The 24,510-nt window shown below is 47.6% G+C and overlaps 1 protein-coding gene across 1 annotated transcript in view; it reads left to right on the top strand.

Annotated features, from left to right (window-relative positions):
• Nucleotides 1–21,482, top strand: part of ZMYND19 (zinc finger MYND-type containing 19) — a 35,256-nt gene extending 13,774 nt beyond the window's left edge. Inside the window, exons 3-6 of the mRNA XM_082262932.1 lie at nucleotides 8,311–8,417; nucleotides 9,377–9,517; nucleotides 9,792–9,972; nucleotides 20,983–21,482. Coding sequence (XP_082119058.1) covers nucleotides 8,311–8,417; nucleotides 9,377–9,517; nucleotides 9,792–9,972; nucleotides 20,983–21,126 — 573 coding nt within the window. The 3' untranslated portion in view covers nucleotides 21,127–21,482. The remainder of the gene's footprint in view (nucleotides 1–8,310; nucleotides 8,418–9,376; nucleotides 9,518–9,791; nucleotides 9,973–20,982) is intronic.
• The last annotated feature ends 3,028 nt before the right edge of the window (nucleotides 21,483–24,510 follow it).

Here is a 24,510-nt window from a genome sequence, read left to right as displayed (position 1 = left end):
CCGGCATTCTTCGGTGGGCAGAATGTTTTGTTCCGGCCCTCTCCGCTGTACACATTCTGGGGGTAGAAAATTGGCAGGCGGATTATCTCAGTCAGTAGGTGTTGGACCAAGGGGAGTGGTCCCTTCATCCGGAGGTGGGTCTGTTTGGCATCTTGACTCAACAGGAAGGTGAACAGGTTTGTGGCACGGTCATAAGATCCGCTAGCAGATGTGCTGGTGGCCCCCTGGGGCCAGTATCGTTTGATTTTACGCTTTCCCTCCTTTGCGCAGGATCAAAGCAGAAGAAATTCTGGTCATTCTAGTGGCCCCGGATCGGCCTTGCTGGTTATGGTACACCAATTGTGTACGGCTGGTCGCCAACGCCCTTGGAGACTACCTCTCAGGGAGGATCTGCTGTACCAAGGGCCAATCTTCCATCCTGCTTTATAGTCACTGACTTTGACGGATTAGCAGTTGAAAGCCAGGTGCTGAAGGATAGAGGTTTGTCTGGGCCGGAGATTTCCCACACTACTGAAGGCTAGGAAGTCTACTTTTTCTTGGAAAGCATACATTTCATGGTGTGAGTCGCCTGGTGTTCACCCTTGCTCTTTTTCGGTGGCTCGGGTCTTGACCTTCCTTCAAGGAGGGGTTGAGCAGAAGTTGGCCTTGAATACCATTAAAGGCCAGGTGTTGGCCTTAGCGGTCTTCTTTCAATGACCCTTAGCAATGTACTCCCTGGTGCGTACTTTTTATTCAGATGGGTTCAACGTTTGACTCCATCAGTGCGATCCCCACTACCGCATTGGGATCTCAACTTGGTGCTTTCAGCTGTACAGAAGCCTTCCTTTGAAAATATTTGGGATATTCCCCTGCTTGCGCTATCCCAGAAGGTTGCCTTCTTGGTGGCTACCACTTCTGCATGCAGGGTGTCTGAATTGGCAGTGTTGTCTTGTCGTTCCCCTTATTTGGAGGCCCACAAAGATAAGGTGGTTCTGCGCCCCTGTCCGTCATTCCTTCCAAAGGTTGTCCCTGCTTTCCATCTGAATGAGGACATTGTGTTGCCTTCCCTGTGTCCCAGGCCAAAACATCCTAAGGAAATTGTGTTGCATTCCCCGTATGCGGTTCTGGCTATTCGGGTGTACCTGGCGGCAGCTACGGAGTTTTTTTAGTAAGTCAGACTCCCTGTTTGTGGTTACGGATGGGCCTCGAAAAGGACTTTCTCTTACGTCCTCCGACAGTCGCCGCCTCTTCATATTCGTCACATATGGGGTATTAGACTTTGCTCCGAAGGAGTAGCTAGGCAACAGAATATGTTAACAATAAAGCTTTAACATATCCCACCCTCAAGGGGTGGTCCCCTCAGTCAATACCCTCCTACTTCCTGCAACCATATCTCAGTTTTAATGTCTAGCTTGTCAGGAGTGGCTGGCTCTCTCTGTGCTGGGACTTTTTGTCCCAGACTCTTTCTTCTTTTTGATATTTTGTTTGAGTTTTCTCTCTACCTTTACTTAGCTGTTATTTTTGTCAGCATTAGTTAGTTCTTCGGACGAAGAGGATCATGCGGACTGGGTCTCGGGCTGATCCCCCTGGTCGCAGGTCGTGGGTCAGTGGCTTCCCAGTCTGCCATCGAGCGTTCAGCCAGGTAACGCTCCTGGCACAGTGAACGACCCATCCCTGTTCGGTGCAGGGATGATTGGTGAGGTGGCTACCTCACCGGACGCTGTGCGGTTTCTGAACCGCCATTGTGTGTGTCTTGAATTGCGACTCTCCCTGCCTCATGTGCAGCGGCTTGTTCGCCTGTGCGGGTTCCCCACGCCATGTGAGGTAAGTGTATCTATGTGGGGACCTGTCTGTCTGGGGGGGGGTCTCAGTCTGGGACTGTGTAACCTGCCTTTAATCACACTGCTTGTCTCCCTATCTCTCGGCTGCATGCTGTGGGCTGCAAGGGGGGGGGGGGAGCTGTATGACACTGAGTATGTCAGGCTGGGCAGTGTGAGGAGCTGTGTGCTGTGGGGCATGTTTTTAATGGCATGTTGGGGCATATACAGCGATCGCTGCGGCGATCTAACATGTATCCATATAATGGGATAATATTGTGTGTGATTTTATGCACTGTGGAGCGGCGATTTCGGCGCCAAACGACGCCATTTTACCGGCGCCCGCTCCGGCCGCATGGTTTACATGCACGGCGGCCATTTTCTTGTAGCCTCCATAGGCTTACATAGAGCGCCCTGGCAGCATCACTTCCTCTCTCCTGGAAGCACCGATCGAGGCAGCAGCAGCAGCGGAGTCTCCTCAGGTTTTATCCTTCTATTCCTGTGTTCCATTGCCTGTATTCAGTCTGTATATTCCCTGTGGGGGTCTCATTGTGCCTGAGTGTGGTGCGGTGGGCTGCGCTTGCCGCGCTTGCTGTAAGGGGGCAGTTAACCCTTGGTTGTCTGGCATACAGGGGCAATGGATTCTCAGGAGGGCAAGTTTCCCACAGTATTGGTGGAAAGCCAGGGGACCGCTGTTTCCCCCCCAGGGGGGGACTTAGCCACTATTGTGGCTGGCCTTGCTGCACAGGTGCAAATGCTGGTGGCTGCTCAATCTACTAAACGGCCCAGAGTTGCTCTGTCCTCTGATTCTGAGGGTGAAGGTGATGGGGCTGTTCTGGCGGGGACTCCCCTATCGGGGTCCCGCTCCTCTCTTGATCTAGTGGGGTCTGAGGTAGAGGCTGAAGTTGAGGGGGTTGATAATTCTCCCCCTGGCTCGCCTGAAGAGCTTGCAATCATGGATGAGTTGATTGCTTCCATTAAGCAGACGCTACGTTTGCAGGACGAGGTGTGTCCCCCAGCTGCCTTGGCGGCTTATGGGACGCAGAGAAAACGCAGGACGCCGCAGGTTTTTCCCTGCAATGCTGATTTTCAACGCGCTGTTAAGGACCAATGGCGCGATTTGCGCAAGCCTTTTGCGGTACCAAGTAAATTTAAGCTGCGTTATCCTTTCTCGCCTGCCACTGATGAACGGTGGTGTGTGCCTCCGCCAGTGGATCATGCTATTGCGGTTTTGAACAAAGCCACTGCGATCCCTGCAGAGGGATCCCCTGTTTTCCGTGATGCCACGGATAGGAGACTGGAGTCTCTTGCCCGTCATACTTATTCTGTTACGGGTTCTATGCTTAAGGCTCTGTTTGCTTCTCTCATGGCGGCCCAGGCGATCGCAAGTTGGACGCAGATGCTTAGGCGCGTCCTAGTGGCCGATTCGGCCTCGGCGGCGACCCTGGATATGGTGGATCAGATCCACCAGGGTGTCATGTATCTGTGTGATGCGGACCTGGACCTGATTCCGTTGGCTGCGCGTGTGCACAGCGTGGCGGTGTTGTCTCGCCGCCTGGTTTGGTTGAAATGTTGGTCGGTGGACCAATCTTCACGTAAAACCTTAGCCAATCTGCCTTATGATGGGTCTCGCCTTTTTGGGGAGTCCCTGGATGTGTTGATTAAGGGGATTACCGGGGGTAAGAGCACTCTCTTGCCCCATTTCCCCAAGGCTAAGGGGGCTTCTGGGAAGAAGCATGCTCATTTTCGGCCCCCTCAGGGGTCCTTTCGTGCCTTTCGGCCGCACTACAAGGGCAAACCGTTCAAGGGCCAAGGCTCTCAGAAGAAGCCCTGGTCTGGGAAACAGAAGTCCGGTCAATCCGGACCTGCGGCCCATAACAGTTCGGCCTGAAGGGGCGCCCTCACCCAGTTTTGGGGTGGGGGGACGCTTGCTCGGTTTTCTTCAGCCCTGGTTGGCCCGTGTGAGGGACAGATGGGTTCTGGAAATCGTTCGATCTGGTTACAAGATCGAGTTTCTCTCTCGGCCGGAGAGCAGATTTTTTCCCTCAAATCTTCAACTGTCTCCAGAGCGCCTGCGGGATCTGCACCTGGCGGTGCGGGACCTGAGGGCTCAGGGAGTGGTGGTTCCGGTGCCTCATCGGGACAGATTTCGGGGGTTTTATTCCAATCTGTTCACCGTGCCCAGGAAGGAGGGCAAGGTTCGTCCGATTCTGGACTTGAAAGCTCTGAACCGCTCTGTGCGGGTTCGCAAGTTCCGCATGGAATCCCTGCGCTCGGTGGTGGCTGCCCTGGTTCCGGGGGAATTCATGGCCTCCATCGATTTGAAGGATGCGTACCTTCACATCCCCATATTCGAGGGTCATCAGAGGTACCTTCGATTTGCCATTGCGGAGGATCACTACCAGTTTGTGGCGTTGCCCTTTGGGCTCGCCTCGGCTCCGCGGGTCTTCACCAAGGTGCTTGCACCGGTTCTGGCATTATTGAGAGCCCAGGGCATTTCTGTCCTGGGGTATCTGGACGACATTCTGGTTCGGTCTGCGACCAGACAGGGTCTGGAGAAGGACCTGTCTGTCACAATGCAAACTCTGCAGGAGTTCGGTTGGACGATAAATGTTCCAAAGTCGACACTGAGTCCGTCGGTTCGTCTCCCCTATCTGGGAATGATACTGGACTCGGTGCAGGCGAAGGTCTTCCTGCCGGAAGACAAACTCAGGACTCTTCAGGAGGAAGTCAGGTCCCTCAGGGACGTTCCACACTCGTCTCTGCGGACGGGTATGAGATGTCTGGGATTGATGGTCTCGGCCTTCGAGGCGATTCCTTTCGCGCAGTTTCACACGCGGGGTCTCCAAGCGGAGATCCTGTCCAGGTGGGACGGGCGACCTCAATCTCTGGATCTTCAGATCTCGTTGAGTCATCGCACCAGGGAAAACCTTCTGTGGTGGCTCCAGTCCCCGTTGGTGTCCGGGGGCAAGTCGTTTCGTCCGATCTCGTGGACGATAATCACCACGGATGCCAGCCTGTCGGGCTGGGGTGGTGTTCTGGGCGTTCTGTCCGCCCAGGGGACCTGGTCGGAGGGGGAGTCTTCCCTTCCGATCAACATTCTGGAATTGCGTGCGATAAGGCTCTGTCTTCATCGCTGGACGGACCGGCTGCAGGGCTGCCCGGTTCGGGTGCAGACGGACAATGCCACGGCGGTGGCCTACATCAACCACCAAGGGGGCACCAGGAGTGCCCGAGCGGCTCGAGAAGTGGCCGACATTCTGTCTTGGGCCGAGACTCATGTCCCGGCGATAACGGCGGTTCACATTCCGGGAGTGGAGAACTGGCAGGCGGACTATCTGAGTCGCCAGACCCTGGATCAGGGGGAATGGTCTCTCCACCCGGCTGTCTTCCAGATGTTGTGCGCGAAGTGGGGTCTTCCAGATGTGGACCTGTTCGCGTCTCGCCTCAACTACAAGGTGAAGAGGTTCGTGGCAAGGACGCGCGACCCTCGGGCAGACGCGTCGGACGCGTTAGTGGCCCCGTGGCATCAGTACAGGCTGATGTACGCGTTTCCACCGATTCAGTTGCTGTCCAGGTTCCTTCGCAGGTTGCACTCGGAACGCAGCACGGTGATTCTTGTGGCACCGGACTGGCCTCGCCGGTCCTGGTACGCAGACCTCGTGAATCTGGCGGTCGACGCTCCTTGGCGTCTGCCTCTTCGAGACGATCTACTGTCTCAAGGACCGATTTACCATCCTGCTTTACAGTCGCTGGCTTTGACGGCCTGGCTGTTGAGACCGAGGTCCTGAAGGAGAAGGGTCTCTCTCCAGAGGTCGTTCATACTTTGATCAACGCGAGGAAGTCTTCCTCGGGGAAGGTTTATTACCGTACTTGGAAGGCCTATTTTGCCTGGTGTGAGTCCAGGGGGTTTTCACCCCGCACGTACTCGGTTTCCCGTGTGCTGTCTTTCCTTCAGACGGGTGTCGATCAGCGTTTGGCGCTGGCTACGATTAAGGGTCAGGTGTCGGCGCTGGCCGTTCTGTTTCAACGTCCCGTGGCTTCCAACTCCTTGGTTGGCACTTTTATTCAGGGTGTGCGGCATCTGGTTCCTCCTAGGAGGGATCCCTTGCCCCCTTGGGACTTGAATCTCGTTCTATCTGTGTTACAACGTGCTCCTTTTGAACAGATCAGGGAGATCTCGTTGTCTATGTTGTCCAAAAAGGTCGCCTTTTTGGTGGCGATCACTTCGGCTCGCAGAGTGTCGGAACTGGCGGCTTTGTCCTGCAAGTCTCCGTACCTGGTTGTTCATTTGGATAAGGTGGTCTTGCGACCTAATCCTTCTTTTCTACCGAAACGAGTTTCGGAATTCCATCTTAACGAGGATATTGTTTTGCCTTCATTGTGCACAAAGCCTAAACATCCGAAGGAGGTGCGATTGCACTCTCTGGATGTTGTTCGGGCGATAAGGGTTTACCTTAAATCGACTGAGTCTTTTCGTAAGACTGACTCCTTGTTTGTTCTTCCAGAGGGTCCTCGGAAGGGCATGGCGGCTTCCGCCTCTACCATTGCCAAATGGATCAGGCAGACCATTGAACAGGCCTATGCCTTGCAGGGGAAGGTTCCCCCTGTGCCTGTGAAGGCGCACTCTACTAGATCACTGAGTACGTCTTGGGCCTGCCGTCATGGGGCTTCTGTAGCCCAGGTGTGTAAGGCGGCGACTTGGTCGACCGTACACACTTTCACAAAATTCTACAAAGTAGATGTTCAGGCATCGGCGGATGCTTCCTTTGGCCGCAAGGTTCTTAGTGCGGCTGTTCCATAGGGTCCCTTGTTGGGGACTCCTGGCTGTTGGGATAGTTTTATGTATCCCCTGGTTTTTTTGTCTTTTCCTGGGTTGTTGCTCCTGTTGAGCACTTATTTTTGCTGTTGCCCAGCTGGTTTCCTTCCTTTGGTAAGGTTCCTTTCTTTGATGTGGAGACTGCGTTGCCTTTCGGCGCGGATGCGTTTCCCACCCCTCATGTTTGCACTGCTTTGGGACGTCCCCATATGTGACGAATATGAAGAGGCGGCGACTGTCGGAGGACGTAAGAGAAAACGGAATTTTTGTAAAATCTTACCTGTAAAATTCCTTTCTCTGAGTCCTCCGACAGTCGCCGCCCCCGCCCCTCTTTTGGGGTTTGAATGTATACTCTACTGCTATTCCACTAAAACTGAGATATGGTTGCAGGAAGTAGGAGGGTATTGACTGAGGGGACCACCCCTTGAGGGTGGGATATGTTAAAGCTTTATTGTTAACATATTCTGTTGCCTAGCTACTCCTTCGGAGCAAAGTCTAATACCCCATATGTGACGAATATGAAGAGGCGGCGACTGTCGGAGGACTCAGAGAAAGGAATTTTACAGGTAAGATTTTACAAAAATTCCGTTATTTGCTTCATCTGCGACCATTTCTAGATGGATCAGACAGATGGAGGATCAGGTTCCTCCTTTCCCTGTGAAGGCGCACTCTATGCGGCGCTCTTGGGCCTTCCATCATCGGGTATCCGTAACGCAGGTGTGCAAGGCGGCTACTTGGTCATCGGTGCACACTTTCACAAAATTTTTATAAAGTGGATGTGTTGCCATCTGCAGATGCTTCTTTTGGCCGCAAGGTTTTGCAGGCTGCGGTTTATGGGGCTTGTTCCCTCCTTTGGGGGTGTATTTTTTTCAAGTGGGCTCCAGTTGTTTTGGTTGAGCTCCTGTTACCTGTTTTGGTACGGTTTAGCCTTGGGAATTTTTTTTCTTGCTCTTCCCTCCCTTCATGTTTAACACGGCTTTGGGACGTCCCGATGGTCAAGGAGAATAAGATCTGTGTCAATGAATGAAAAAGAAAATGGGATTTTTGACTTGCCGTAAAATCCATTTTCTCTGATGTTCATTGATGGATACAGCACCCACCCCTCTATGGAGTTGTAATACTTCTGACACTGCTTGTAACAAAACTTGAGTACCTATAGCACAGAGGAGGAGTATACCACCCATAGGCATAGTCAAGGTTTTTTTTTTTTTTTTTTTTTTTTTTCTGCCTAGTGTCCTACTCCTGTAGGGGGCAGTATAACCCAATGGTTAAGAGGATCAGGAGCTGTGTCCGTCAATGAACATCAGAGAAATTGATTTTACAGTAAGTTTAAATATTTGATTGTGGGGAAAAAAATCTTAAAGGAACCCCGTCACTACATTAAAATAAATGCAAGCACACTGTAAGGCAGTACAGCAGATGGCGTGTCTGTCGATGTTGTGGGTAGTACTGCTGCTATTCAAAACTTCAGGTGTATTGAATAGCATATGACAGCCACCTGTGGTGAGAAAGGATCATGCTATGGTAATGCATGCACAGGGAGGGAGGTGGTGGTGGTGGTAATGATTTCCTATGAAAGTACGACAGCAGTTGTTTTTCTGCGGGTTGGGTGCTTTTCTTCTGTTGATTCGGTTGGCTGTCTCACGGTTACCAACCACCTGAATTAGTGGCTTAACTTGAACCCCTCTGTTTCAGGCTCGGATGGAAGTGGATGCTGATGGCAATGGGGCTAAGATTTATGCCTATGCATTTGACAAGTACAAAGGAAGGGGTTCTGGGTGCCCGCTTCACGAGTTGTTGTGGTATGTATTGAAATAATAAAAGCAGATTGTGTAATAAACACAAATGAAGATTCATTTTATGCATGTGTACACTGCTTTACCTTTTGTTCATACCATTTGCGAAAAATATTCCCCCCCCCCCAAAAAAAAAATTGTACCTAACTGCTTACTGCTAGTGTCACTTTATGTGCAGTCACTTTGTGGAAAAGGCTGCACTGGTTGGCACAGAACACACCTCTGCTTTCAGGGACCATTGTGGGCACACTTTGCATAATGTGAAAATCCTGAACATTTTTGAAGGGGCTGAGGGGATCAAGAAAATCATGACATGCTGTAGAAATATTCCACTTGCGTGATGCAAATACAAATTCACTTTATTACCCCTTATACTGAGCTGATAAATTGAGAGCGGTAGTCCTTAAGTATACAAAGCCAAAACAAAACAAAAAAAAAAGCAGTGGATAACTACTGATACTCCTGTGTTTGAAGACATCTGGGCACACCTATTGTCATTTTAATTATAATGCCCAACAACCACATAGGATAAACTTTCATTAAAAATTTACATTGTCCTCACCAAATGCCTTTTACAATGCCAGAAATTACATTGTAAAAGTAGCAGTGGCATCATCGTGCTGTACAAAGCCTGTGCAGTGAAGAGTTGTAGGAGGGGCTTAGTAGGCTCAACTCGCTACAAGCTGTCTACAGAAAACTGGAAGGCTGAGACAAGACCAGTCACAATGACCATAGAGAGAAAGCAGCAGCACACCAAGATCCATGTAAGCATACAGATGACAAATGGGAAGCCGGATTAAATGGCACCCTTTTAAAATGCCCAAAAATCCCCCACTTAAAATGGTGCTGTGCCTCCATTCCCGAAACGTAGTTTTCCTAATGTTTGTGTTTAAGTTTTTTTTTTTTTTGTTTTTTTTTGTTTAGCAGAAGACTGACATTCTATGTTTTGTAACACTGTTTTCCAGGCAACGACACAAAGGCGGCATTGCTGCAGGACTCCAGGTGTTACATTTAAATGGCATTACGGTTGATAACAGATTGGACAATCTACAAGCGGTTCCTCGGGGCATCAAACCTGCAACAGAGGAGGTGTCCAGCAAGCAAAGGTAAAGAAAAGACCACTAACCTTTGCCTTTCATCCAGCTGTTTAGGATTGACTTTCTTTTACATTTTCTTGCATCCCCACTTGTATGATAACTCATAGCAATCTGAGAATTTATATTTTAGCAGTCTGACTGTAATAAAATCCATCTTTAAGGTTCTCTTGGGTTTTAGAGCAATACAATGCTATGCTAAATGGGCTCTTTTGGGTGTTTGAAATGGAACATGGCTAGGATGTAGGGCAGGCTGGCTTCTCATGTACATTTTCTTGTATTATAGGGAACAGTCTCTCTACTGGTTGGCTATACAACAGCTTCCCACTGACCCCATAGAAGATTTGTTTCCACTGCTGAATGTTACTCGCTGCTACAATGCTAATGGAGAAGTGGTGCGGGAAGAGGAGAACTCCTGCACGTATTATGAGTGTCATTATCCTCCTTGCACTATGATGGAGAAACAGGTATGGGTCATCTGATCAGAAAATGTATTATTTTTTTTCCTTTTTTATACAGTTTATTTTCAGACACCAACAACTTAAACATTTGTTTCTCACAACAAGTAGCTTTTTTGTTCTGTTTTTATATTGTACTAATGTTGTCCCTCATTCAGGCGAGCTTTACACTGTACAATATTTATGTATAATGATTCAATGCGCTTAAGAGGGAGTTGGCTAGTCTACAGCTCCCTCTGCCCCCCCCCCCCCAAATTAAGGAATCTGATAGTTTTGCTCCCCGTTGCCTCTTGTCATTATTTAAATTTGTCACAGCTGTGTGTTGCTTCCCATGCACGGCAATGTCATTCATTTACAGGGGTCTGTGAATTTAATGAACTACATGTCCCATCTACCACTGCAGCAGACTTGTAGTTCTCAGTGGTGCGCAAGTGCAATGTCAGTGCCCTTTCAGTCCATTGATACTTCCTTCAGCTCAAAGTGAAAGTCCATACCTTGGTGCCTATGATACCTATGATGAGGCTTACCTATAGGTACTGTAAATATCTCCTAAACATGTACCGTTTAGGAGATATTTACCTTACATGCAGCCAGTGACGTCACTGGCGCATGCGCTCTGAAGGAACGGCCGCTGGTGCTTGTTTAGCAGGGGTTGAAAGTGCCCAGTGGGCAAGTGGTTAAGCAGCACCTTTTCCCCCCTGAGTGCAGCCCGCCTGGTAAATACTTTATTTGCTGTACAGGGTTATTTCTCTTCCTACTACGCACATGTGCACCTTTGCGCCATTCATTCTGATGGTACAAATATACCCATGAAGGCCTGCAGCCACCCCGTGGGGTATTACTTAGTGCTTTGGTGTACATGGAGGAGCAGGTTAGGTCTATTCGGGGGCAGAATTGACATTGTCTGCAGATATTGCACCCCCCCCCCCCCCCATGCCTTTTCCAGGCATGTATGCTTGGACACACTCCCATGTGGCCTACCTGCACCTCTGTCATTGCTTGGGCTGCTGTTACCAGTCATGAACATGGTCATCTGGGAAGACCAAGGCATTATTGCCTGACCTTCCCATTGCAGCATCATAGCATGTCTAAGATCCGAACCTAATGAGGCTGACTGTTGCTCCGGAATTATAGAATTCTGGAGGGGGGGGGGTGGGTTTTCGCTGTCTGCCCAATCAGGTCAAAGTGACAGTGTCTGCAAAGTAAAGGCCCGTACACACGTACCGATTGTCGGCCGAAAATGTTTCGGCTTGTTAGTATGATACTTCCGACAGCGCACTTTCGGCCGAACAGAATCTGTCGTGCAAGCATTAACATTTTTGTATGCCGACACCAGAACGGCCGATTGTTCGCCAGTCAGTACAGAATTCGGCCAACAGACATCAGATTTGCAAGACTGGGCATGCTCAGAAAAGAAAAAACACATGTAAAGTTAACCATCACATGACATCACTTCTGCAGTCGGCGGACAAAATTCGTGTGCAGTCTTTTGCACTTTTCAGCGGACACAACAGCCCGGGGACAAAAGACGGCCGATCGTTCGGCCGACGATCGGTACGTGTGTACGGGGCTTTAGTTTCTCTTTCGTTTATTGACGGACACAGCTTCTGATTTTCTTAAACCATTTGGATTGGGTTATACTGCCACCTACAGGAGTAGGACTCTAGGCAGAAAAGTCTGGCTGCGCCTATGGGCAGTCCCAGGGGGTATACTCCCTCTCTCTGCTATAGGTACTCGTTTTTTTCTGCCTAGTCAGGAGTAAGGCCCTAGTTCCTTTGTTGGGATCTCTGATCTGGCAATTTTTTCTTTTTTGATAGAAATTTTTCTCCTGGTTTATATCCTGTGAGATCTACAATCAACTACCGGACTGGGTGACGGGCTGGATGATCTAGATCCAGTGGTCACCCTTGTCTGGCCAGCGCATGCATGCAGACTTCAGCTCCGCACTAGGTCGGCCACGACATAACCAGACGAGGGCTGGCCTGTAAATGAAACGCTTTACAAGGTCACATATAGAGATATGCTGGTTTTCGGTAATTCGATATATTGCGGTATTGCATACCCACGGTATTGTTATTGTGGCATTTTTAAAATACCGAGTTTATCTGCTCCTCAAGTCTGACTTGTGAATTGATACATTTCAGTGAGCTGGATGACTCATTCACTCACTCAACAGAAACAGCTCTGGTAATATGATCCTAGAGTGAGAGACTTAGCTCCTCCCTGTAACCAATCAGATGACACGCACACCCATGCTTCTTCCAGGGCTTAGACACAGAAACACTGCTGATACAAGCAAGTTTCTGCAGATAGAATAAGATAGATAGATAGAATTAGATAGTTAGAGATAGACAGATCTAGATATATTTTTTTATATATATATATATATCACACACACACACACACACACACACACACACACACACACACGCGCATACCTACATGGGCATAGCAGCATATTATATATATTATACATTATACGCACACAGGCATAGCAGCCCACATTACATTATTATATAGCCATCAAGCAGTGTCTGGCCTACCTGGTGATGACTGGTGCTCGGCTCCGATGGCCTGGTCATTAAGGGGGCAAATCCTTGCGGTCCAGAAGTGGTTAAACCTGCAGGAGGACCAGTGTTTTTATCTATAAATGACTTTAATATTGCTTTAGGCCTCATTCACATATATGCGGGTTGGCGGCCCACATTTGCACAGGCATAGCAGCCCATTGATTTGAATGGGCTTGAGCTGCTATGCCTGCGTTTTTGGCTGAAAAAAGCCGCATGCAGAATTTAAGAAAATGCAGTGGCCATGAAATCCACCCTTCTTTTGCACCATGCGACTTACCTGCAGTTGCTGCACACGCAAACTGTGTTTTTAAATGCTGGGCCCACGTATATAAAAAACGCAGAAAGCTTGCTAGTGCAGAAACTGCAGGTTAGTCGCATGGTGCAAAAACAGGATGGATTTCAAGGCCACTGAATTTAAAAAAAATGCTGCATGCACCTTTTTTCTGCAGAAAATGAGAGCTAAGCAGCCCGTTTCAAATCCATGGGCTGCTATGCCTGTGCAAATGTGGGCCGCCAACCCGCATACATGTGAACCGCCAACCCGCATACATGTGAACCAGGCCTAAAGCAATAGTAAAGTAATTTATAAAAAACACCGGTCCTCCTTCAGGTTTAACCACTTCTTGACCACAAGGATTTGCCCCCTTAATGACCAGGCCATCGGATCGGAGCCGAGCGCCAGGACCAGTCATCACCAGGTAGGCCAGACACTGCTTGATGGCTTATTTTAGGCCTGGTTCACAGTCTGTACTGACTGACTATATAATTATGTGCATAAGTGAACCAAAGTCCCTAAATTCAGCAATGAAATTCAAGTGAGGTAGAAATTTAATAATTGAATACCGTGATAATACCATATACCGTGGCAAAACCTTAATCAATTAATCGCATCATGAAAATCTGATATCGTCACAAGCCTAGTCACATACGACCGGGTCTCGGCCCGTGTCACAGCATTCCTCCTGGCCAAAAGACCCCCCCCCCCATTTTGATGACGAGGGGTTCTGTCTGGAGCGGTGCCAGCCTGGTTTCTGGTGTGGCGAAGAGGGTTTTGGGGTGGACGTGGGCCGCTCCTTGGGATGGTTGAACCCCTGGATTCCCCTCCTTCCTGACAGGCACCCCCCCCTCCATTGGACGATCGGCTGTGCACATGGTGGGGGCTCCTGCCTGGGCCTGTCCTTAAGGCCTAGGGATTCCTTGTGGTGCCGCCATTTTGCTATAGCCTGTGATAATGCACGGTAGCCATGTTTGTGTAGTCCGGTGGCTGGCCATTGAACATAGCGGCAGCCATGACAATGGAGCCCTGTGAGCAGTGATTTTGCCAGTGGGAGCCCCTCCTCATCCCCTGGTACTGACTCCTGGATCTTTTCACTTCCTGATCGCCGCACATTAAGTGCAGATTATCCTGGTAGTTGCAGGTGCCTGTTTCTGCTGGGTGGCGAGTCTGGTGGGGTCTGCTTAGTGCTTTGTGCCTGGCGACCGGTTGGTGCTGCCAGCATGGTGGGGGTTGTCCCTTTGCAGTGTTTTACACTTTTTGTAGGTTTTGTAGTCTTGATCCCCTCTCTGAGGCTGCGGGGCCCTCCTGGTCCCAACCATCCATCGCTGCACTGGCGGCGGTCCTGGAGTCCTTTGTTTTCCTGGGTGGATGTGGCTTTCAGGCGACGGGCTAGCAAAAAGCGCCCATCATCCCTGCCTAATCTCTTATCGGATCCTGAATCTGAGGCGGACGTGGGAACTCCCTGCTGGGTCTGCGAACACGCTCCCAGAATCCCCAGATAATGAGGATGATTCCTCCACATCTGCAATTACGCACGAAAAGATGCTGGTGGAAGTACTGATTGTATCTGTGCTTGAGACCTTAAAGATGGACGCAGCTGCGACGGAGGCGCAGGTTCCCTTTGGCACTCGCAAACCATTAAGAGCAGCAAAGGTGTTTCCTTCCCCCGCTTATTTTGACAGAATTGTTGCTAGAGAGTTGGGACGCCCAAAGCGTCCTCTTGGGGTCCCTTAAGGGATTTTCTAGGCCATAGCCCTATGAGTAGTCCCTTATTAAGAAGTGGACTGTTCCACCAGTGGTGGACCCTCCACTTTCCAGATTGATCAAGGCAATAATTTTGGTTGAAAAGTCCCCAGCCTTTAAGAACCCAGCTGACAGGAAGGCAGAGGCTGTGGCCTGCCATTTGTACACTCTGACTGGTTCGGCACTGAGACCAGTATTCTCCATTGCCCTGGTATCGCAAACTGACGGAGTGAACTAAGCTTTTAGGCCATGACCTGGAGGGAGAACAGCTCCCCCTGCCTTTGCTGAGCTGGCGGACCAGCTGGTCCAGGGGCTGCAGTTTATCTGTGATGCCTCTTTGGATGCGGCTCCCCTAGTGGCTTGGTTCCCCGTTTTTGGCAGTGGTCCTTCGGCATGTCTTTTGGCTCAAATGCTGGTTTGCGTAAAAGACTTCTAAAAAGGCCTTGACTGATCTTCCTTTCAATGAGATCGCCTGTTTGGTGCTACCCCGGATGACATCATTACAGGTCTCACAGGGGGGGAAGAGTACCTTTCTTCCACAGGCTACGAAGGGCAAGGACCCTTGTCGTAGACGTGGGCCCTCCGCGGCTAATAAGTTTCATCCCTCCGGGGCGACTGAGGGATCGGAGCCCGTTGGGGCCTCCTCCTGGAGGATCCAAGCGAACTTGGCCTGGCAAGTCAAGTGCGGGCTTCTCCAGACCTGCGGATAAGACCCCTTCAGCATGAAGGTGCGCCCTCACCCGTATCTGAGGTGGGGGGACGTCTTCGCTGGTTCCCGGACCCGTGGACCAAAGAACAAGTGGGTTCACAAGGTCATTCGGTCCGGCTAAAAGATTGAGTTTCTTTCTTACCCTCCGGTAAGGTTCTTCTTTCCATGTGCGACTTTATGGGTCATGGTCCCGGTTCCGACTTCGGAACATTTTCAGGGGTTTTACTCAAACCTGTTTCCAGTTCCTGGGAAGGAAGGCAAGGTGCGTCCAATTCTGGACCTCAAGGAAATGAGATTCTGGCCAAATCGGACAAGGCTGAGCCAGGAACGAAAGAGTCCCTGATGTGGTGGCTTCGTGCTTGGCTGGGCAAGTCCTTCCTCCCCATGTATTGGACAGTGGTCACTAAGGATGCCAGCCTATCCGGCTGGGGAGGCATCCTCAGCAAATACTCTGCTCTGGGGATCTGGACACTGGAAGAGTCCAGACTGCTGATCAATGTCTTGGAACTCTGAGCAATCAGACTGTGCCTGGAACATTGGACGAATTGTCTTCAAGGATGTCCAGTGCATATTCAATCAGACAATGGCATGGCTCAAAAAGAGTGGGGCACAAGAAGAGTCCTGGCAGCCCTGGAGGCAGCCGGCATTTTAAGGTGGGCAGAACGCTTTGGTTTGTTCCTGCCCTCTCCGCCGTACACATTCCTGGGGTAGAAAACTGGCAGGCGGATTACCTCAGATGGCAGGCGTTGGATCAAGGGGAATGGTCCCTTCATCTGAAGGGGTTTCGTCAGTTCTGTCTCCGTTGGGGCATCCCCGAGGTGGATCTGTTGGCTTCCCGGCTCAATAGAAAGGCGCAGAGGTTTGCGGCTCGGTTACAGGATCCTCTGACGGACGCCACAGACGCGCTTGTGGCCCCATGGGGGTCAGTATCTGATTTACGCCTTCCCTCCTCTCAAGCTTCTGTCAAGACTTCTACTCGGGATCGAGGCAGAAGGGATTCCGGTCATTTTAGAGGCCCTGGACTGGCCTTAGTGGTCTTCTTCCACATACTACCTGGTGTGTACTTTTCTTCAGGGAGTTAGGCATTTGACCTCTCCAGCGCGGTCTCTGTTGCCGCCTTGGGACCTTGATTTGGTGCTCTGTTCTCCAGAAGCCTCTTTTTTGAGAATCTTCAGGAGATTCCCTGCTTAAGCTGTCCCAGAAGGGGGCCTTTTTGGTGGCTTTCACCTCTGCGCACAGGGCGTCGGAATTGGCGGTGTTATCCTGTCCACCTAACAGCTGGTTCTTCGCCCCTGTCCGTCGTTCCTCCTTCAGGTTGTCTCTTCATTTTTCATTTGAATGAAGATTGTGTTGCCTTCCCTGTGTCCCAGGCAAACTCATTAGAAGGAAATTGCTTTGCATGCCTTGGATGTGGAGTGTACCTGGCAGCTACAGCATCTTTTAGGAAGTTCAAATCACTTTTTGTACTCACGGATGGGCCTCAGAAAGGGTTGTCTGTTTCTTCTGCGACCATTTTTGAACGCTTGCATATAAATACATAAGTGCGGTGATTAAACACTGGAAAAAAAAAAAATCAAATAAAACCAATAAGTGCTATACAATGCAAAAAAGACGATCTGTGCAGAAAGTCCAAATGAACAATTTTATGCATGAACACAAAATTGCCTGTAAAGTCCCATACATACGCAAAATCACAAGTGACTGGTTACAGTGCCTTGAAAACGTATTCATACTCCTTGAAATCTTTTCCACATACAGTATTCTCATGTTACAACTAAAAACGTAAATGTGTTTTATTGGGACTTTATGTGACAGACCAACACAAAGTGGCACATAATTGTGAAGTGGAAAGAAAATGATAAACGATTTTTTAATTTTTTTTTTTTTTTTTTTACGTTTTTCACAAATATCTAAAAAGTGACATGCATTTGTATTTAGCCCCCTTAACACTGATTCCCCTAACTAAATTCTAGTGGGACCAATTGCCTTAAAAAGTCAACTAATTTGTAAATCGAGTCCACCTGTGTGTAATTTAATCTCAGTATAAATACAGCTGTTCTGTGAAGCCCTTAGAGGTTTGTTAGAGAACTTTAGTGAACTAATATAGTCTTGAAGGCCAAGGACCACACCAGACAGGTCAGGGATAAAGCTGTGGAGAAGTTTAAAGCAGGGTTAGGTTAGAAAAAAAAATAAAAAATCCCAAGCTTTGAATATCCCCTAGAGCACTGTTCAATCCATCGTCCGAAAATGGAAAGAGTATGGCACAACTGAAAACCTACCAAGACATGGCTAACACAGCTAAACTGACAGGCCGGGCAAGGAGAGCATTAATCCGAGAAACAGCCAAAGCAGCCCATGGTAACTCTGAAGAAGTTGCATAGATCCACAGCTCAGGTCGGAAAATCTGTCAACAGGACAACTTAGTCATGCACTCTACAAATCTGGCCATTGTGGAAGAGTGGCAAGAAGGAAGCCATTGTTGAAAGAAAGCCATAAGAAGTCCCGTTTGCAGTTTGCAAGTAGCCATGTGGGGGACACTGCAAACATGTGGAAGAAGGTGCTCTGGTTAGATGAGACCAAAATTAAACTTTTTTGTCTAAAAGCAAAACGCTATGTGTGGCGGAAAACTAACATTGCACATCACCCAGAACACATCATTCCCAACCGTGAAACGTGATGGTGAAAGCATGTTTTGGGGATGCTTTTCTTCAGCAGGAACAGGGACGCTGATCAGTGTTGATGGGAAGATGGATATAGCCAAATACAGAGCAACCTTAGAGGAAAACCTATTTGAGTCTGCAAAAGATAAGAGACTGGGGTGGAAGTTCCCCTTCCAGGAGGACAACAACCCTAAACCTACAGCCAGAGCTTAAATTAAATGTTTTAGATCAAAGCTAAGTCATGTTAGAATGGCTCAAAGTCAAGACCTAAATCCAATTAAGAATCTGTGGCAAGACTTGAAAATTGCTCTCTATCCATTCTGACAGAGCTTGAGCTATTTTGCAAAGCAGAATGGGCAAAAAGTTTCACTCTCTAGATGTGCAAAGCTGGTAGAGACATCCCTAAAAAGACTCGCAGCTGTAATTGCAGGGAAAGGTGGTTCTACAAAGTATTGACTCGGGGGCTGAATACAAATGCACACCATACTTTTCATATATTTATTTGTAAGCGTTTGAAAACTATTCATTTTCCTTCCCCGTCACAATTATGTGCCACTTTGTGTTAGTCTATCGCATAAAAACCCAATAAAATAAATTTTACGTTTTTTGGTTGTAACATGACAAACGTGGAAAATTTCAAGGGGTATGAATACTTTTTCAAGGCACTGTATTAATCTTGTGGAGGTGTATCCTAAAAAAAAAAAAAAAAAAACAGGCTCCGAAGATCATTTGCGGAGTCCCGCTACGTAAATTACCCCAGTTGATACAAAGTGAGGACTTATCAGATTGTGATGACCCTAATTTAAGTGAAGTCAGAAGGGCTTTAGTAAATGTGTATAGTGGCTCCACATGATCTCCAATCTCCTCGCTGGTAAAGTGATGTAGGTCACAACGTATTACAATGTGTACTGAGCAATGAAGCTTTCATATACCAGTATTTACCATAAAGGAAAAGCATGCACTCTCCATAGTGTGACTAGTTTAAAAAACCCAAAGTTTAATACAATTTTGCACTTGCAAAACTCAAAATATGAGCAAGAATTCCAAACAAATCAATCCCGGGTCTGTTCCCACAAGCAAGAAGGCCACAGCTAGTTGGCACTCTTTCATTAAACATCCTACATAAGTTGAACCTGTTCATCTGCTGTCTTTTCTCTTCTCCATCTGTTTAAAGTCCAGAATATTTAAAGCTTGTCTGAGATTTCAGATAGCAAGGAGTGGAGAGCTGAAATTACACTCTGCAGTGTTCCGTGGGGAGAGCCCTGAGAGGGAGACACACAACCCACTTCACACAGGAATAGAGCGGAGGCTGTCAATCACAAGCTGTGTACTGTAGCTCTTCCCAGTCAATTTTTTTTTTTTCCTCTTGGTGTCAGGAAAACCCGGCAGAAGTGACTTATGCTGATGGCAGCGAACAGAAATGACACTTAGTGCTCTAAATTGAGACAAGTACACACTATAGAGGGATATGCTGTGCTCCTATTTCATGTTTGAGATTTATAAACACTTTAAGGCATGGCATTACTTATGTATTCAGTGGTCCCGTCATCTCTTAAATTTTATCAAAAGCAGGAATTATATTGTTTGTGTGCACCAAAATTAATTTTTTGTGTATTTTACTGAAATTACAGTAGTGCAAATATCACGTAACCTAAAAATTTGCAACTATCTCTTGTCTCTACATGTTCTTTCAGAAAATATTTTTGTTGGGACGGTTTAAAGGATAAGTTCACCTTAAGTAAAACAATTTATAAATGCACACGATTTTGCAGGTAGAAAATATGCATTTACTGTATGTCAATACATACAATGTCAGGTTCCTACAGGCATTCCTAACAGCTGGGCAGACAGGGAGTGTCAATGAACTACAAGGTTGCTCATCAGCGTGCTTGTAGTTAATTGAGAACTACAGTCTGCTGGGGTGGCAGACAGGACTTGTAGTTCATTCACAGATCTCTGTGAATGAATGAGGCTGTGTTGTCCGAGCCCCACACAGCTGTTCGGTTTCTAAAATGACAGTGGCTGCGGGGATACCAACCCTTGCCCACTGTCATAGAGAAGGGGGGATCGAGGGGTGAGGTAGGGGTCCTGAACATGTTGCACCCTAAATATGGGTGTAGCGTAAAATTTTAAGAAGGTGAATTTAGCCTTAAAGTGGTTAAGCCATTCTGACCTCCTTTTTACTATCCACTCTGTCTCTTAATCCTGTGTGCCCCTGTGCGTGTGATTTATAAAAAATAAACTGGCATCTATACCTGCTTTCAGCCTGACTGCTGCAGCTGGATGGGCAGAGAATTCCCTGCTGATATCAGTGGGGAGGAGAGATTTAGCCGGTCACGTGAGCGCCGAGCGGCCCTCTGAAAGCAGGTATAGACTTTTTTTTTTTTTTTTAAATCACACACGTGGGCACACAACATTAGGAGACAGTAGATAGTATAAAAATGTTAATGTTATTTCAGCAGCAGGAGTGGAGGGGCGGGCACTGTCATTAGCTTGACAGGGAGTGGTGCGGGGAGGAAGGCAGACAGGGGCTGCGGATGATGGAAGGCACGAAAATTGGCCATGGTGTCGGGGCTCAGCAACAATGATATACCGTGGTCAGTTTACAGGGGGGAGGGTAGAAACTGGCACAATCACAGGTTTTTTTTTTTATGTTAAACAAGGGGCCAAATTACACAGCACAAGCACTGTGCTGTATAACATGCTTTAAAGCAGGGTTCTTCAAACTATGGCCCTCCAGTTAAGGAACTACAAGTCCCATCATGCCTAGTACTGTCTGTGAATGCCAGAGTTTTACAATGCCTCATGGGATGTGTAGTTCCGCAACAGCTGAAGGGCCGTAGTTTGAGGATCCCTGCTTTATTAAAGGAACAGGATCCCCCTTTGTTACCCTAAAAAAATAAATAAAAAAGCTTTTGTCATTTTCAGGCATAAAATGCATGTTGTATATGTATGCATGTTTTAATGTGTGGTGGATGTTAAAAAAAAAATCTCTAGCATCTAAAGGGTTCATGGCCATAACTAATTTTCTTCTTTTTTTTTTTTTTTTCCCTCCCCCAGTTGCGTGAATTTAACATATGTGGTAGATGTCAACTAGCAAGATACTGTGGTACCCAGTGTCAACAGAAGGACTGGCCTGCCCACAAAAAACACTGTTCAGAGAAGGTGCGAATCTCTCAATGTGAGCCGGAACCAGAACGGTGACCCCAGCCATGTCACTCTGTACTGCAGCACGCTTCATGTTTGAGGGGTGAACAGGATGTGTTCTGCACACTTGCAAGTGACTGGTCAGTGATGCCAGAGGCACTGAAGAAAATCCTGTGATGCTTGAGCGGATTTAGGGCTATGATGGACAATGCCGTCTAGAACTGGCTATTTTGGACTATGCCGCCTGGAACTGTGATGACTAAAGGAGTGGGGGCGTTCCATTCCAGTATTAGCATTTGTCTCACAGACTACTGTGAAAGCTCCAAACCAGGAGCTTGTAATTTATGTTGTTCGTAAAAGTTAATGTACAGTTTTTTTTTTTTTGTTTTTTTTTTTTGTTTATTTTTTTTTTTTTTTTATGGTTGAGACTACAAACAGTTGATCCCAGTTTCCAGAGTGTGAACTCTTACAGGCTAATGTTCAACTTTCCTTTCCAGACTTTACTCGCATTAACGTTTTCACAGCAAAACGCAAAATGCCTTTTGGATATATAGTCTGGTCTACTGGGGAAAAAAACAATGTTATGCATGGAGATGTTCTAAAAAAATTAAAAAGAAAAAAAAAAAAAAAATGAAAGTGTTGTGTTAGTTTAACCACTTGAGCTCCGGAAGGTTTTACCATCTTCATGACCAGAGCAGATTTATCACTGTGCTACTTTAGCTGGCAAATGCACGGTCATGCAACACTGTACCCAAATTAAATATGTGTATGTGTGTGTATATGTATGTGTGTGTGTATATGTATGTGTGTGTGTGTGTGTATGTATGTGTATATATAATATATTATACACACGCGCACACACACACACGTGTGCGTGCGTGTGTGTGTATGTATGTATGTATATATATATATATATATATATATATATATATATATATATATATATATATATATATATATATATGTATGTATATATATATATGTGTATATATATATGTATATATATGTATATATATATATATATATATATAAATTTTTTTTGGTGGTATTTGATCGCCACTGGGATTTTTATTTATTATATAAGAACATTTTGAACCCCCCCCCCCCCCCCATGTTTTCTACTTTGTTATAAAACCTATCCCAATAAAAAAAAATCTTATTTCTTTATAAATTTAGGCCAAAATGTATTCTGCTACATGTCTTTTTGGTTTAAAAAAAATCCCAAGAAGTGTATATTGGCTTGTGTTGTAGTGTCTACAAACAATGGTGTATATATTTGAAGATTAATCAATCCCAATGTACTGACGGCTGACTGATCTTATTTTTTGAAAATATTTCTTCTAAATTGCGAGGACAGTACAAATGGCCCCCAAATGACCCTTTTTGGATAATGGACCGTCTGAGGTATTTAGTAGTAGGCATTGGTGAGATTTTTGATATTGTAATTTTTTTGTAAAATTAAGAAATTACATATTTTTTTCTTTTATTCTTTAACATACGGTCACCAGAGCAGTACAGCATTGTCCTATGACTGATCAAGTATACTGACTGTATGTTTAAAACATTTTAAAAAATCTATTTTTTTAACTTTTTATTTATTTTTTTTTTTCCGGCTTTAGGCTGCATTCACATGTCAGCGTTTGGATCGCGGGCAGAACCGCCGCGGTTCCGCCCGCGATCCGGAGATTATTGCAAATCGCGGGACGCCTAGCGTTGCCCGTTGATTTGCAATAGCCCCCCAAACGCCGAGCGATGTTGCCGCGATTTCCGCCTGCCGAATCGCGGCAACATCGCGCAAACAAAATCGCGGGACTCAATACGCTCCAAAGAAGCTCTTGTACTTCTTTGGAGCGTATTGCGTCCCACGATTTTGTTTGCGCGATGTTGCCGCGATTCGGCAGGCGGAAATCGCGGCAACATCGCTCGGCGTTTGGGGGGCTATTGCAAATCAACGGGCAACGCTAGGCGTCCCGCGATTTGCAATAAATCTCCGGATCGCGGGCGGAACCGCGGCGGTTCTGCCCGCGATCCATACGCTCACATGTGAACGGAGCCTTAATCCTTTTTTGGTTTTACAAAGAAAAAGGCAATACAAAACATTGCTATGAATGGAAAGCCTTTCATGATGAGTGGTTTACATTGTGATCAACATGACCAATTATAGCGATCACATGATGCCCGTTTACCGATAACTAATTAGTCACATGAGGGGTGACTGAGTACGCAATACAAGAGTATGCGATTGTGCCACCCTGCCACCGTACATTTACTGTGGTGGGTTGGCAAGTGGTTAACCACTAGCTGTCTAGGCCAATTCTGGCACTCCTCTCATACATGTAAAAATCAGCATTTTCTTTTTCATTCAGACACACAGCTTTAATTATTCAGACCATTGGGTATTATATTATGCTGTCTCTCTTCAGGAGTAGGACTAGGTGGAAAGCTTTTTGGTTACACCCCTGGGGCAGTCTCAGAGGGTATACCATCACTTCCTGCTGTAGGACTCCAGTTTTTTTTGGCCTAGTCAGGAGTAAGGACCTGGCTCTCTGGCATCTGCAGTCCTGGCATTTTTTCCTATTTGCATGGAATTATTTACTTTATTTTTATTATTTTTGTTCCCATGTGAACTACAAAAGCAGCTGGACTGGGCGATGCACTGGATATACTAGATCCTTAGGATCTTCACAGACTGGCCTACAAGCGTGACTCAACTATTAGCTCCGCGCTAGGTTTGGCCGCGACATAGGCCCACTAGACAGGGGCTGACTGGCGTGTGAAACGCCTCACAAGGTCGCATAGCCCAGGTCATGACCGACCAAATTCACAGCGTACCTCAGGCCGCAGCACCCTCATTCCAAGATGGTGCGGTGGCCTGCTTGGAGTGGTGCCGGCCTGGTGACTGTGGTAGGAGACGGGTCCCCCCTCCTTTCCTGCGTAATTGCTGGGGTGGTCGCGGGCCCCCCCTGGGGATGGTAGGCCCATCCTGTGTCCTTCCTCCTCCTTGTGCTTACACTTCTCCTTTTGGGAGCCCATGGGGTGAAATTGGGTAGGGGGCTGCATGGTGCGGTGGTTGATGCATCGTGCTGGGTTAGAGGAGCGGTGGGTGATGCCGCTGTCGGCCCCCTGTAGGGGGTGTCTGTACCTAGGTTCTGCGGTGGGGGGGGGGGCAGGGAATTTATCTATGGGGTTCAGGGTCCATGCAGCGCCGTATTGTGCTGCCGTTTTGCCGTGGTCTCTGTATTCCCGGCTTCGACTGCCATGTTTGTATAGTCCAGAGGCCATGTTGCTGGTTTCTCTATGCCACTGTCTGATGACCCCCTGGGGGATCCTGTAGACCGCATGGGGCACCGTGGAGGCTGCCATTTTGCTCTAGTTTTCTGCTCTGCATCAATGTAAAAGTTTCTCATTGGAATGCATGGGCGCCCATGTTTTTGGTAGTTC

Source organism: Pelophylax lessonae, assembly GCF_965119305.1.
Source record: "Pelophylax lessonae genome assembly, chromosome: 7".
Taxonomy (NCBI): domain Eukaryota; kingdom Metazoa; phylum Chordata; class Amphibia; order Anura; family Ranidae; genus Pelophylax; species Pelophylax lessonae.
This window is presented reverse-complemented; position numbering and strand designations above follow the sequence as displayed.